Here is a 14260-nt window from a genome sequence, read left to right as displayed (position 1 = left end):
GAAAAGAGTCTTCCTATAAAGTCGATCAAAATTAAGTTTATTAAAAATCTATTTATCATATTATTCCGTTAAAAAATAGAAAAGTTAATATTGTACAAATTTTTTTCTTTGCGGTCATTACGCCTACGATTTACCTGCGCTTATTTAATTTAGATATACAATATAATATTGTCAAACCTATAGTTTGTATAGAGCAGGGTAGAGCGAAATCATGTCTGAACTTTCAACTGCGTTCTTACCCTGTAACTTCCAATAGCGATCTCGATCCCAATAATGAGCTTCTATTCGCGATTCCAAGGTTGCGGCGTAAGCGTTGCGGATATAGAGAACTACATCGAAGCGTCGAGATTGGTAAGTTACAGAGTAAAGGTGTTGAAGCAGATTTATTTAAGAGAACGATTTCTTGATAGACACGATTTGCAAGCAGACTCATTTTAAATCACACAGCTGTTTTGTGACAAACTATATGTACGAAACCTTTTTAAATGAGTTTAAAATGTCCACCCTTTTTAAAGTTCTAGTTTGTTTCCATATTATTTCAGTGAACATATTTGCAAAACAATGGCGTTTTTATATTTATAATAAGACAAATCAAGTTACTTTTTGTCAATATCTTTTTTCCATTATATTATGCACATCTTTATAAACAAACCGAGTAATAGGGGCAGCTGTTTAAATGACAATTATATTTTTTTTATTGTCTGATACAAAGAAAAATTTATTCGAGACAAGTGAACTTTACTTAAAATTTAATGTCTGTTTTTATCGAAAACAATTTTTCAACCTTACAATTCGACTTCATTTCATACATTTTTGTTATAGCAAATCCTTTTTAAATTAAATATAATTGTTCAATTTCTTCAGAGTTTTGACCGAAATAATATGTTTGCTTGTATAATATGTTCTCACAAATCCTAGAATAATAACACTTAAAATTGTATAGGTTTTATAGCCACTAATAAATACCTACTCCGAAACCCTTTTAAAAATCTTGTCAACTACTGACATTTCGATCATTAGAATCGGACAGGAGCTATGCTTGGAAACGCAAACTTAAACAGAAACCAAATTCTATTTAATTTGTACAACCTAAAATTTTAATATTAAATGTATATTCTTTCCATAGGATTGTCGTCAAGAAAATAATAATTAAGTCATATACTTTATTAAATTAGTACTGGCTTATAAAGTTTCTAACTATTCGGTTATTAAAGTAAGATTCGATCATTTAACACTCTTCACGTTTTGTGTATTAAAAGGATAAGAGTTTAATATTTTGAATATGGGTGACAATCGCCAAAGTATTTAACGAATATGTCCTTTCCTTTGTCCTCTTCTTCTTTCTTTTCCTTTTCTTCTTTACTTCGTTGACAGTAAAATTCGCATATATTCGGATAAGTATATCCATCGCTACCACACACCGGCGCAAAGATTTCAGGGCAGTGACATTGTCCACAACGACCCTTTGCTTTTATAAATATTAATTCTTTATCTTTTAGTTTTTTGTTTTTACAGTTAAGCTCACATTCATTTTCATATGTCTCATCATCACTTCCGCAGACTGGATCGTAAATATTGTAGCAATAACATTCTTGGCAAAGACCTATACTTTTAATAGTGATAGGGAATTGTATTACTTCGTCTTTTGTTCCTGAAGTTTTATCTTGAACAACTATATCTGTTGTTTGTTTATCTTCGCTTTTAGTAATTTCTATACTTTCATATTCATCGCGTTTATATCTGAGGTGTGAATAGTCATCGTATCCATTGCCCCCGTAAGAGAATCGATACGGATTATAATAATTTGGTAGGTGTCCATCTGCGTATCCAAAAGTGTTGTATCTATAATTATTATTGTAGGTATTACCGTAGCCATTGATATATTTAGTGTTTTCATACTCATAAGGTGGTCTTAAATTTTTGTTAACACAATCTAGTATACAATAGTTTTTATAAGACTTTTGATCACTGCCACATACAGGTTGATATATATCTAAACATTTGCATGGGTACGTACAGGCCCCTTTCTTAACAATTTCAATTGGTGTTAGGCCAGATTCTTCAATCTGTTTACTTTCACACTCTAAAATGCATGGACTTTTATAAGTTTGGCCGTCGCTTCCACACACGTTTTCTTCCGGAGATTTACAATCGCATTTTACTTTACACAGACCTGGATAAGATATACTTATATATTTTTCTGGATCTTTTAATTCCTTGTTATTGCACATAAGTTCACATTCATTTGGATATGTTTTCCCATCAGTTCCACAAACTGGTTCGTAAATGTCAGAGCAGATACAATCATCAGAACATTTACCGTAACTTACTACTAATAAAGGTTTTTCACCATTCTTCTCTAGTTCCCTGTTTTTGCAGTTTAAAAGACAATCATTCCCAAACGTAATACCACCAATAGAGCAAATAGGTTGATAAATTGTGGGACAAAAACAATTGGTATCTTCTTTACATTCACCTTCATAAGATATAAACACTGTAATATCTTTTTTATTTTCAATATTGTAACATTTTACTTCACATTCATTTGCATATGTTTTTCCATCCGATCCACAGACTGGTGCATAGATTTTAGAACACAGACAACCTTCTTCCTTTTTACATTCTCCTGGGTATGCAATAGTAACTGGATCTTTTTTATTTTCAATATTGTAACATTTTAGTTCACATTCATTTGCATATGTTTTTCCATCCGATGCACAGACTGGTGCGTAGATTTTAGAACACAGACAACCTTCTTCCTTTTTACATTCTCCTGGGTATGCAATAGTAACTGGATCTTTTTTATTTTCGATATTGTAACATTTTAGTTCACATTCATTTGCATATATTTTCCCATCCGATCCACAGACTGGTGCATAGATTTTAGAACACAGACAACCTTCTTCCTTTTTACATTCTCCTGGGTATGCAATAGTAACTGGATCTTTTTTACTTCCGATATTGTAACATTTTAGTTCACATTCATTTGCATATGTTTTTCCATCCGATGCACAGACTGGTGCGTAGATTTTAGAACATAGACAACCTTCTTCCTTTTTACATTCTCCTGAGTATGCAATAGTGATTGGATCATTTTTATTTTTGATATTAAAACATGCCAGTTCACACTCATTATTGTAAGTTTTCCCATCTGATCCACAAACAGGGTCAACATTAAGCGGGCAGAAGCACCCTTCTTCTTTACATTCTCCTTCGTATGCTATAGTAACAATAGGGTCTTTCTTATTTTCTTCATTATAACATTTAAGCAAACACTCGTTATTATACGTTTTTCCATCGGATCCGCAAATCGGTAAGTAGATTTTAGTACAAACACAAGTTTCTTCCTTTTTACATTCGCCTTCATAGGATATTTTTATTAGGGTATCGTTTTTATTTTCATTGTTCTTGCATTTCAAAAGACACTCGTTGTTGTAGGTTTCTCCGTCTGAACCACAAACAGGTTGATATATTTTCGTACAAACACAGCTCTCATCTTTACATTCTCCGTCATATTTTGTGGTTACTAGAGGACCTTCTACAATACCATCATTAAAACATTTTAGTTCGCAGTCGTTGTCGTAAGTTTTTCCGTCTGACCCGCATATTGGTTTATAGATTTTCGTGCATATACAAGACTGACGCGGGATTCTAGTAGCTTCAGTTGTATACGCTTGAATAAACAGGATTGCATACAACCCTGAAAAATGACAGAATATTAAATTAATAGACATTTGCCTATATTTTTATAAAATTTTAATTCGTTTTACTCACCAAGTGCGATGTCTATAAGTTTTTTACGCGCCATCGTGAATAGTTCTAAAACTAAAATGCACAAATAATCACTATTCAGACTAATTTTAGCACAAATTGTAAACGGAAATATAACAATTAATATTGTAGATGATTGTAGGATCTGATTTATAATTGTATTTATATTTGACTATGCTATATTTTAATTGTTTAAGTTATTTATGTCTATATGATGCTATTAGAATAGTTAATAAGAATCTATGCAAATCAAGGAAAAAAAGGAAGTTTATTTATTTTTTCACAAAAATACTAAACCAATGTGATAATGTTGAAAAATAAATGAAATATTACAAAATATATAATATGAAATACATAAGATACACAATATCGCTACTGTGAACTCACTCTGCGAACATAATATAAAGATATCGTTATAGTAACGGTATTATCTTTATTACAATTAAAATATATTTTATATATTAAACACGGCACGACAATTTTGTCGTGCTTCCTTTAAAATTGTAAAGAAATTAAGTATGTATATATAGAATATTAAATTAATCTTTAATAATATTTTTTATGTAATAGGAGGCATACGAGCAGGAGGCTCACCTGAGGTTCAGTGATACCGCCGCCCATGGACGCTCACATGGCCAGAAGGCTCGCAAGTGCGTTGCCGGCCTTTTAAGAATTGGTACGCTCTTGTCTTGAAGGACCCTAAGTACAACTGGGTCGGAAATACTTCAGTTAATAATTTTACCCTTCGTTAAGTACTTAATAAACAAAGAAACAAAAATCATTTATTCATGTAGGTAACACAATGCACTCTTATGAACGTCAAAAAAAAGAAATATACATTAAATGCTTCTATTTTTACATTTACTGCCAGTTCTCGAATCAAGGGCGGAGAACGGAAGAGAACTGGCAATAAACTCTCCGCCACTCTTTTTTTTTTAAATAAAATATTCTATTGCATTAAAATGAATCAACGATTAGCCAAGTAGGTACGTATGGTGTTTGTAAATTAATACGGTCGTTTGTGAGATTATAAAACTCAAATTTCTAACAATTTAAACAATGACAATATTCTTAAACTACATAGTAATAATAATTAATTAAAAGAAGATAAATAGAAAATTAAAAAATAAATAAATCAGTGGCGCTACAACCTCCTTAGGTCTGGGCCTCAGATGTCTGAATCTGTTTCAAGATCATTTTTTTTCAATCTAATACGCAATTAGGTGATCAGCCTGCTGTATCTGACACATGCCGTCGACTTTTTGGGTATAAGACATGTCGGTTTCCTCACGATGTTTTTCTTCAACGCTCGAGCGAATGTTAAATGCCCACATAGAAAGTCCGTTGGTGCACTTGTACGTGCAAGCCGGGGTTCGAACCTACGATCTCAGGGATGAGAGTCGCACGCTAAAGCCACTATGACAACACTGCTCTGAAATAGAGAGTTAAAACAAATTTAAAAAGTTTGGTCCCTGTGCCCGTGTATCTTTAGATAACTAACTTCTTCACTGTATTGCGATATTTATTTTTATTTTATTTATTGAGAAAGATTTACAGATTATTACTAACTTACTTATGTTCTTTTTACGCCATTAAATAAAACTTTACATATAGTTAAGTACTAATTTGCGATTGGTAACATTAAAATGATTTTATTCAACTATATATATCAAAGAAAGTAGTAAACTAAGTAAAAATTGGTTAAGTAACACTTAACAGTTTAGTATAACTTAAACACTTATAAAAACTTATGATTCACAATTTATTCCACTGAGGAGCTCAGATGTCAGAGCTCTCCTTGCCTAAGTTAAACTTAAGGTAGGTTAAGTATATTATAAACACTGTATTTGTGTGTAGGCATATCAAGCGAAAAAAAAAACAATTACTATTTTTAGAAGAATCAAACCAACGACTTAAAGATACCAAGTGACCAATTTAGCCACGGAGTTGAAGACCGACGTAATTATAATTCCATATCGTTATTTACTTTGTTACGGATAATACAAATCATGCGTACGCGCACAGGAATCTGTTGCGTGATACATGCAATTGTATAATTTGAGAAGCAAAATATTATATCATTATTGCCGAAAACATTGTTTCTTACATAATTAATCCTGAATGCTAATTGCTTTTAATTTACAATGATCTCGTGTTCAGCAGTATAGGTTTTCGTATATTTATTATTTTCAAAGACCTCGAAACATGAATTGAAATATTAAAATCAGTGTGTACACGTCATGCTATCAAAATCAAATCAAAATAGCATTTATTCATGTTGGTACACTGTATACATATCAAAACAGTAAATTAATGCTTCTAATTACGGCCAGGTCTCAAAAGAGTATAGAACGAACACGCACATTTGTATGAAACTTTTAGTTCATACAAAATGTTTGATATGTATGAACAATATTTCATGATAATACATGAGGGTTTATTATTATTAGTTGAAGACAGAGATCGGGACAGCTATTTCTGATTACGCAACCGAATAGAAGAAGCCTTGCAAAACTTCAGCGATGACGGTACCCAGACGTCGTTTTTGGATGTGTGGGATTGTCAAACGGCCATCTTGTTTTTCGTTTTTTTGCACTAAGACTTGAACCAAATTGCCGACAGTTCTTGACCAAATGCCGCAAATCTGATCCAACTATGGGCTACCCTTTAAGTGGGCCGTTGAAATTTTTTTTTACAAATATTCAAACCCTGGACTACCTTTGGACTTTCTATACGAAAGTGCAAAAGCTATCCTCCTAACCCCTCAAAATAAAAAGCGACGAATGCATGAAACGTTGCAATATAGCTTTATATATATATATATGTCACCGTAAAATTGTAAAAACCGTTAGATTGTAATCTATCTCGCGAGATTGTAAACTGTCGAAAGATTGTGAACCTCAACGAACTGCTTACAAATTAACGTATTATTATTCGGTAGTTATATGAAATTGTTGGGAAGTAAAATTAATCTGTAATTGACCAAAGAAGTTTGAATGATAACTAAGTTAGTGTAGTACAATCTACCGAATACCGATAACCGATAACCGATAGATTACAATCTAACGGTTTTTACAATTTTACGTTAACATATATATTTCTTTGGTAAAAATTAAATGGCTTTGTTATACTGAACCATAATCTCAAAACATTAATAATTATTATGTAGAAATTACATCTTTACAATCCTACACTTGTACAAATACAATTGCAAATTCCACATTATATGGTATTATATAAATTATAAAGGTAAAGTAATCTCATATATATGAGATTATTTTTTTATTTTTTTTATTTTTATGATTGGACAATTCACACCAATTGACCTAGTCCCATGCTAAGCTAGTGAAGCTTGTGTTATGGGTACTAGGCAACGGATATATATACATACTATAGATAGATATATAAATACATATTTAAACTCCCAAGACCTAAGCACAACACCAAATGCTCATCACATCGATGTTTGTCTCAGCCGGGGATCGAACCCGGGATCCATGGATTCGCAGTCAGGGGTACTAACCACTAGACCAATGAGTCGTCGATTACAAACTTTATGTTGGTATTAAAGAGAAATATTCCATTAAATTATATCAGGACCGTTTTCAATATATTCTAGTTAGCATGTTTCTTCGACAACACAAAAATTCGATTAAATTTTTCAATAACATTATTAATGTAAAGTTGTGTGTAAATACTCTTAACACGCTATATCACTTTAATATAGAACGCTGTAATTCATAAATAGATCAAAATATGACAGCCTCTGCGGCCTTTAAACATAACTCACTTTTATACGTATTCATATATTATATACCCCAGCTAAATTGTTCAGCGTTGCTCGTGTTTTTCCTTATTGAAATAAAATATTTGCGAGTTCCGCTCAGTTTGATCCTGTAACTGAACCTTTGTTATTGTTTTGCGCTGACCGACTTTTATCATACAATTTTATTAGGAGGGTAATAAAAATATAGCCCGGTTTGTTTTAGGGGTATTTTATATATATAATACAAAACAACACAAATTATTATAAAAGTTGCTTTACGTAGTGATATATGTAGGTATAGAAAAACCGAAGAAATACCTTCTCTCGTTTGCGTAGTTTCCATATCATATAATCTCGACTTAGTATTTTCCGTCACATTATCTGAAATATCGCGCGTAGATATTTTTTCATAATTATATGATATTCGAGAATAAAACTTATCTCACAAATTGTTAAACTATATAAATAATTAATTCACTATTTATAATATTGCGAACAAATGACAGTGTTGAATGGCGCCAAAACTAATGACATACCGCGCATGCGCTGAAGCGGGCGTGCGCTGCCACAGAGAATTTATAATATGCTATAGAGATTAAGCGGTTCTTCCTCGTTGTCATAGAGTATGCACTCGAGTACCGTCCGGTTAACCCATTGATAAATATGCTTCTAATAATATGTCCCAACTATTTTTGGGTTTGACATTGCCCCATGTGGTACTAAATTTTATTTGTTGAAAAACTTTTCTTAGTTTAAAATTTATTTTGATCAGTTTTGGATAAGAATGAATGATATGAGCGTAGAAAAGTATTTATTTACTGGATAATATATGCTTCCACAGTTTTACTGTGTAATTATTGGAATATAGTATTTTCCTATTATACAGAAATATGATAGATGCGGGAATAACGATGGCGATGCGGAATCAATCTTCGGCAAATGTGATTACACTCACGTACAAAACGAATTACGTTTTTGCTAAATCACGCGTTGCCAATACTATCAAATCAATGGATACCATCTCTCCAGTATGAAATTTTTAGTACGATATAAATCATTTATACAATAATGTCTACTTGATGTATTTTATTGATCTTTTGATTTTTCTTTACTTTTGATTGATATATCAAGTATTTGGTCATCGGGAGACGTTATATCATTACAAATTGGTCAGTTTAGTAGTCAAGTTTTTCCTTTAAACAAATTATAAGATTTGTATTATTAAAAACGAAATTAATGTTTCCTTCTATAAGCCTTATAAATACTGTTTTCCGACGTGCTATGAATATAAAATAAATGATAATCTTACAATGTATGGCTATTATTGATTACTAGCAGAACCGACAGACGTTGTCCGTTACACACGTAAATCTAAACCTCTCGAATCCACTTGAACACACACAAAACATTTCACCAACATCGGTTTAGGGGTTTCAGTACAAATATACAGAGAAAAATTATACATAAAGATAATGTTACGTGTGGTTGTCAACGCTTATATGGTAGACATAGACCTAATGTGATATAATACACTTATTTAAATACAGTTAACGAGTAAAGGGCCAAGTTTCACGCTGTTGATGTGTAGCCAGGCGCCGCTCGCGAATATATCTTCTCAATAGAAACAGTAGTTCTAATACAGTCAGAATACTGCAACCGAAGAATATATTAAATACTCCGCCTAGTTGTGCTGAAAAAAGTCATAGACTATATCACTACTGTGTGATATAAAAAGTTTGTTATCTGTGTCTTCCAATGTGAATAATGCGTCAATTAAGGCATAGAGGCAATAGAAGTAAGGGCCGGCGCCCATTATCGGCATCGGTACGACTGAGGATTTTAGGTGGCAAATAGCAATATACTATAACATAATGGCTATAAAGTAGAAATTTCCAATAATATGTGGTTGTAATAACAAAAATACCGCTTCGGTATGCAGTGTATCGGCAGCCTTGAGAATGCTTCGGGATGCTTCGGCAACCTTAGAGACGCCGCCGGCGCCGAGGCAACACTCGGGGGATAGTTTGAGATAATATTAGATACAATAGATATTGAGACGCTTCGGCACTACAGGACGGTGCTGCATCCTTAAGGACGCTTCGTCATCCCTAAGAACGTTGCAGCATGCCAAAGCATAATTGCCGATAGTGTGCGCTTGCATGTAGGATGCCGAAGGATCCTTTTCCTTTCAGATGCCGATAATGGGCGCCGGCCCTTAGTGATACCTACCGCCTACCTGTGTAATTTGCTGAAAATCAAGTGTTATAATGTTTATAAACAAATGAAACATTTGGATAACCCGAAAAAAGCATAAAGGTCTCGTTACCAGGCCATAATGTTAAAAAAATCTTGTGAAGAACTTACCAAACAAATTAGACCTCGAAAAATATGACCGTCGAGATTTTACTGTCTTTGTAAACCCATGTACATAAAGCCTTATTATGGTCACTTTGCTCAGGTCCAGATTATCACTGTAAAAGTTACTTAAATACAGAAACTAAGCTTTCATTAAGCCATACTGATTTTCTATTAATAAATGTATTTTCTTTGCAAAATCTCAATTGATAATTTAATCACTAAGTTTAATTTTAAAACTATACCTACCCTGGTTTTTTTTAGATAAGGAAAACTATAGCTGTATAGCCATACTTTGTAGCTTCTAATACAATTCTGTATGTTATGTTTTTATTTAATAAAGGAAACATGGAGACTCATCACAATACACATATAAAAAGTAATATATGTTATAATTAGACGTGTCCTTAAATTGCGCTACATATAAGATAATGTTTAAGGCGCGAAACGTACAGAAAAGGCGTAAGGTGAAGGCGCGGCGCAGGCGCAGAGCCGGCGTGGAACAGATAAGGCACAAAGAGTCATTACGCAGGCTGACTTTATCATGATAGTATGTCTTCCTCTTCAGATGACGAAGATGCGAAATTCCACTCTAGTCGCGACAGCTAGCGACTCGGAACAGACGACGAAACGGCGTGCCTGTGCCACGCCGCTTGAGTATAATTAACAACGTGCCGCTTACGTATATTTTGTATTGACGCGTTTTGAAGCGGCAAGGTGCCTGCGCCGCGCCTTCACCTTACGCCTTTTCTGTGTGTTTCGCGCCTAAGAGGGAAAACACAACTAAGGTAAACAGAAATACAAAATATTATAAAGGCTAAAGGTAATATCCCTTTTTTCCAAGCAAATTTTTACTGACTTTTTCAACGCAATTAAATAAATAAATGTATTTCAGATTTATTGATGATGATATTATTTTTAAACGGCTTCAGTGTTCGACTCTCATCCCTAAGGCCGTATAGGTTCTATCCCTAGCTGTGCACATAATACAGTTACGATCTATGTGCTCGAACGGTGAAGGAAAACAATGCGAGGAAACCGGCTTGCCATAGGCTTTAAAATAGTAGACGGCGTGTATAACAGGAGGCTGATCACCCACTTGTAGATTTACAAATGGTCGTGAAACAGATACAGAAATCTGAGGCCCAGACCTAAAACGGTTGTAGTGCCACTGTTTTAATTATTTTTTATAAAGTATCCAAGTCCAAGATATAAAAATTATAGATGTAGGAAAAACTATGGTTTTACTACTTTACTTACTTTTAATACTTAAAAGGTTTTGTTATTTACAGGATAAAAAGGATTGGTGTTGAGCTAGGGAATTCAGCGTGCGACTCTCATTCCTGAGGTCTTGGATGCAAACCAACTGTGCAGCAATGGACTATACTGTATGCGCATCTAAAGATCTAGGAGAGAGAAAACGAAATACATCGTGAGGAAACCGGCATACCATAGACCAAAAAAGCCAACAGCTTGTGTCAGACACAGAACCATATTCTATACGGCAAGTAGGTGACTTGCCGTATAGAATAAACTAAAATTATTTTACGAATTACAGAAATCTGATTTTTTTTAGTATAAAAACCACTCACAACCACGTGGTCTTTTTCATAAAAAAATATTTTTGTAAAAAACTGCATCGTAAGATAATAATATAATAAAATAATAATATATGACTCTAGGTAAAAATAAAAATTTGCATTTGCAAAATGACAAGCGCCTAAATTTACAGCTTAGAACTCGCATTGCGCGATGTTACGTCTTCTCTGTGCTGCTCTACGGCGTAGAATCTTGGACGCTGACAGACACTATGTCCAAAAAACTGGAAGCGTTTGAGATGTGGGTTTATCGACGTATGCTTAAAATATCTTGGACAGACCGCATACGAAATACAACCGTGCTGGACAGAATGCAGAAGAACAAAGAAGTGCTTATGACGGTTAAGAAAAGGAAACTTGAGTATTTCGGACACGTTTTACGCAACTCCAAAAAATATGAGCTCCTTCAACTAATCATACAAGGCAAAGTGGCAGGTAGAAGGAGACCTGGCCGCAGGCGCACGTCCTGGTTGAAAAACTTGAGACAATGGTTTGGTTAAAGCACCAAGTCATTGTTTAGAAGCGCGGCATCCAAAATTAAAATAGCCATGATGATCGCCAACCTTCGCAAGGAGATGGCACTATAAGAAGAAGAAGAATTTGCAAAATAATCAGGTGCATTTTTGTTTCCTAGTGTGATCATTGAATTTTTTTGTCGCTTCATAGATATTAAGAGTAACTAGAAAGACCAAATTCAGCTATAGCTACATACAGATTAACACAGACAAAAGTTAAGAGCATATATTTTTAGTATAACTTACTAAAATGTATCATACGTAGGCGTATCTGGAGTTAATGGGAATGAAAAATGTCTCGTGTTTAGAGTCTCCTTCTCGCAAGCCAATGGGCATTGGCAAATATCAAATCGATCTGAAAAAAACAAAAAAAACATTTCAGACTTATAATTCATTACTAGTAAAACCTTTTCGAAAAAAGGAAATTCTATTGAAGACGAAAATTTTTTTTTTATAGAACACGGGGCAAACGGGCAGGAGGCTCACCTGATGTTTTTTTTTTTTTTTTTTATAAAACAGGGGGCAAACGGGCAGGAGGCTCACTTGATGTTAAGTGATACCGCCGCCCATGGACACTCTCAATGCCAGAGGGCTCGCGAGTGCGTTGCCGGCCTTTCAGGAATCGGTACGCTCTTTTCTTGAAGGACCCTAAGTCGAATTGGTTTGGAAATACTTCAGTGGGCAGCTGGTTTCACAAAGTGGTGGTGCGCGGCAAAAACTGCCTTGAAAAACGCTCAGTTGTGGAACAGCGGACGTCGAGGTGATACGGGTGGAATTTCGTATTCTGAAATTTCGATGAAATTCAGCTGCAGGTATTAATCCGAACAACTCCTCTGAACACTCTCCATGGTAAATGCGGTAGAAGATGCAAAGTGACCCCACATCTCTACGCAACGCCAAAGGATCAAGCCGCTCGGAGAGGGATTGGTCGTCGACGATTCGAACCGCTCTGCGTTGAATACGGTCAAGTGGAAGGAGCTGGTACTGGGGAGCCCCCGCCCAGAGGTGAGAGCAGTACTCCATGTGGGGCCGAATTTGCGCTTTATATAGTTGCATGCGGTGGCCCGGAGTGAACATATAAAAATATTAACGAACTCCGCTTAGTTAAAATTAAGAACTAAAATAAAAATATATAACTTTATAAACCTTACGTCAACATTACCTAGGTACCTATGAGATCATTATGAAATGTTTGGAAAATATTTTAAGAAATTTGGGCTGTTTGCTGGAATATAACTTTTTAATCCGTAAATTTCTGGACATGTTCGCGAAAATAATGTTTAAATAACTTTATTTCTCATTACAAAAATAATGTTTTTTATTTACATGAGAAACTTTATATGTATATACGAACGAGATACACGTCACCATCAGCCGTCCCAATATTAGTCTACTAGGCTCATTCTGATATGTATCTTTAATGCCCTTTTGAATTGGTTAAACGAATTTTAGACGGTAATTGATTAAATAATTGCACACCCTCATACTTAATAGACTTCTTGAAATAATGTGTACGCGGCTTCCGCAAGATAAGCAAACTCACTCGCCGAGTATTGCGTGTAGTGGTGTGTTTGATTTTTTTAATGATAAGCTACAAAATAGATAATACATACTGATAACTTTATAAATTATAAATATGTTATCACTGTACAATCGGAAAACTTTAGCCGGTGTTACCTTCCTGCATAAACTGCTCAATGTAATCATATACAGAGTAGTGACCTCTTACAAAATATTAAAATTGTCGTCCCTTACTCATTCCCTAAGTTTAAAATCAACAATATTTTCCCAATTCCTTCTGCCAAAACCAACCTAGGAGTTCAGGCACCTCTCGTTCGAATTCTTCGTGATTTTAACGGATTGAACATAGCTTATCCGGAGCTGGATATATTCGGTAGTGGGCTGATCGGTTTCTTTTTTTTCTGCTTTAAGTGCCAACAAATTTCTATAATTTAATTTTATTTTATTGTGTGCTTGTATTATCTTGTATAATATGTTTTAATTTTAATTTCTATTTTTTTTTGTGAAACTTATGTTTAGGTAGGTACTTTAATTGTCACACATTTAAGATGTAAGATTTTGTAAAATAATTAGTAGATTTAGTAGTAAGTGTGATGTCGTAAGCTTAATAACTAAATATAAAAAACTTTCTTTCCTTAAGTCGTTAAGAAGTATACCTGCAGCTGCTCTAGCGCATGCTAACTGTCTTGGGCCGCATATGGGCATTCCAAGCACGGGAGGATAATTCAAAAGAG

At 34.2% G+C, this 14260-nt stretch overlaps 1 protein-coding gene across 2 annotated transcripts; it reads right to left on the bottom strand.

Moving 5' to 3' along the window:
• Positions 1-1149: 1149 nt before the first annotated feature.
• On the bottom strand, positions 1150-4265 carry LOC125059431 (agrin-like). Of its 2 annotated transcripts, XM_047663856.1 has the most exons (3): positions 4159-4265; positions 3775-3825; positions 1150-3700 (listed from the first exon to the last, which is right to left on the bottom strand). In XM_047663856.1, exons 2-3 carry the CDS (start codon positions 3806-3808, stop codon positions 1269-1271), a joined length of 2466 nt encoding a protein of 821 aa, XP_047519812.1. In that variant the 5' UTR covers positions 3809-3825; positions 4159-4265; the 3' UTR covers positions 1150-1268. The 2 variants fall into 2 exon arrangements, with proteins under 2 accessions (XP_047519812.1, XP_047519811.1); XM_047663855.1 differs by lacking the exon at positions 4159-4265 and having other exon boundaries at positions 3775-4114.
• Positions 4266-14260: the final 9995 nt, after the last annotated feature.

This window comes from Pieris napi, chromosome 19, assembly GCF_905475465.1.
Source record: "Pieris napi chromosome 19, ilPieNapi1.2, whole genome shotgun sequence".
Lineage (NCBI taxonomy): Eukaryota > Metazoa > Arthropoda > Insecta > Lepidoptera > Pieridae > Pieris > Pieris napi.
The sequence above is the reverse complement of the archived record's forward strand: the minus strand, read 5'-3'. Positions and strand labels throughout refer to the sequence as shown.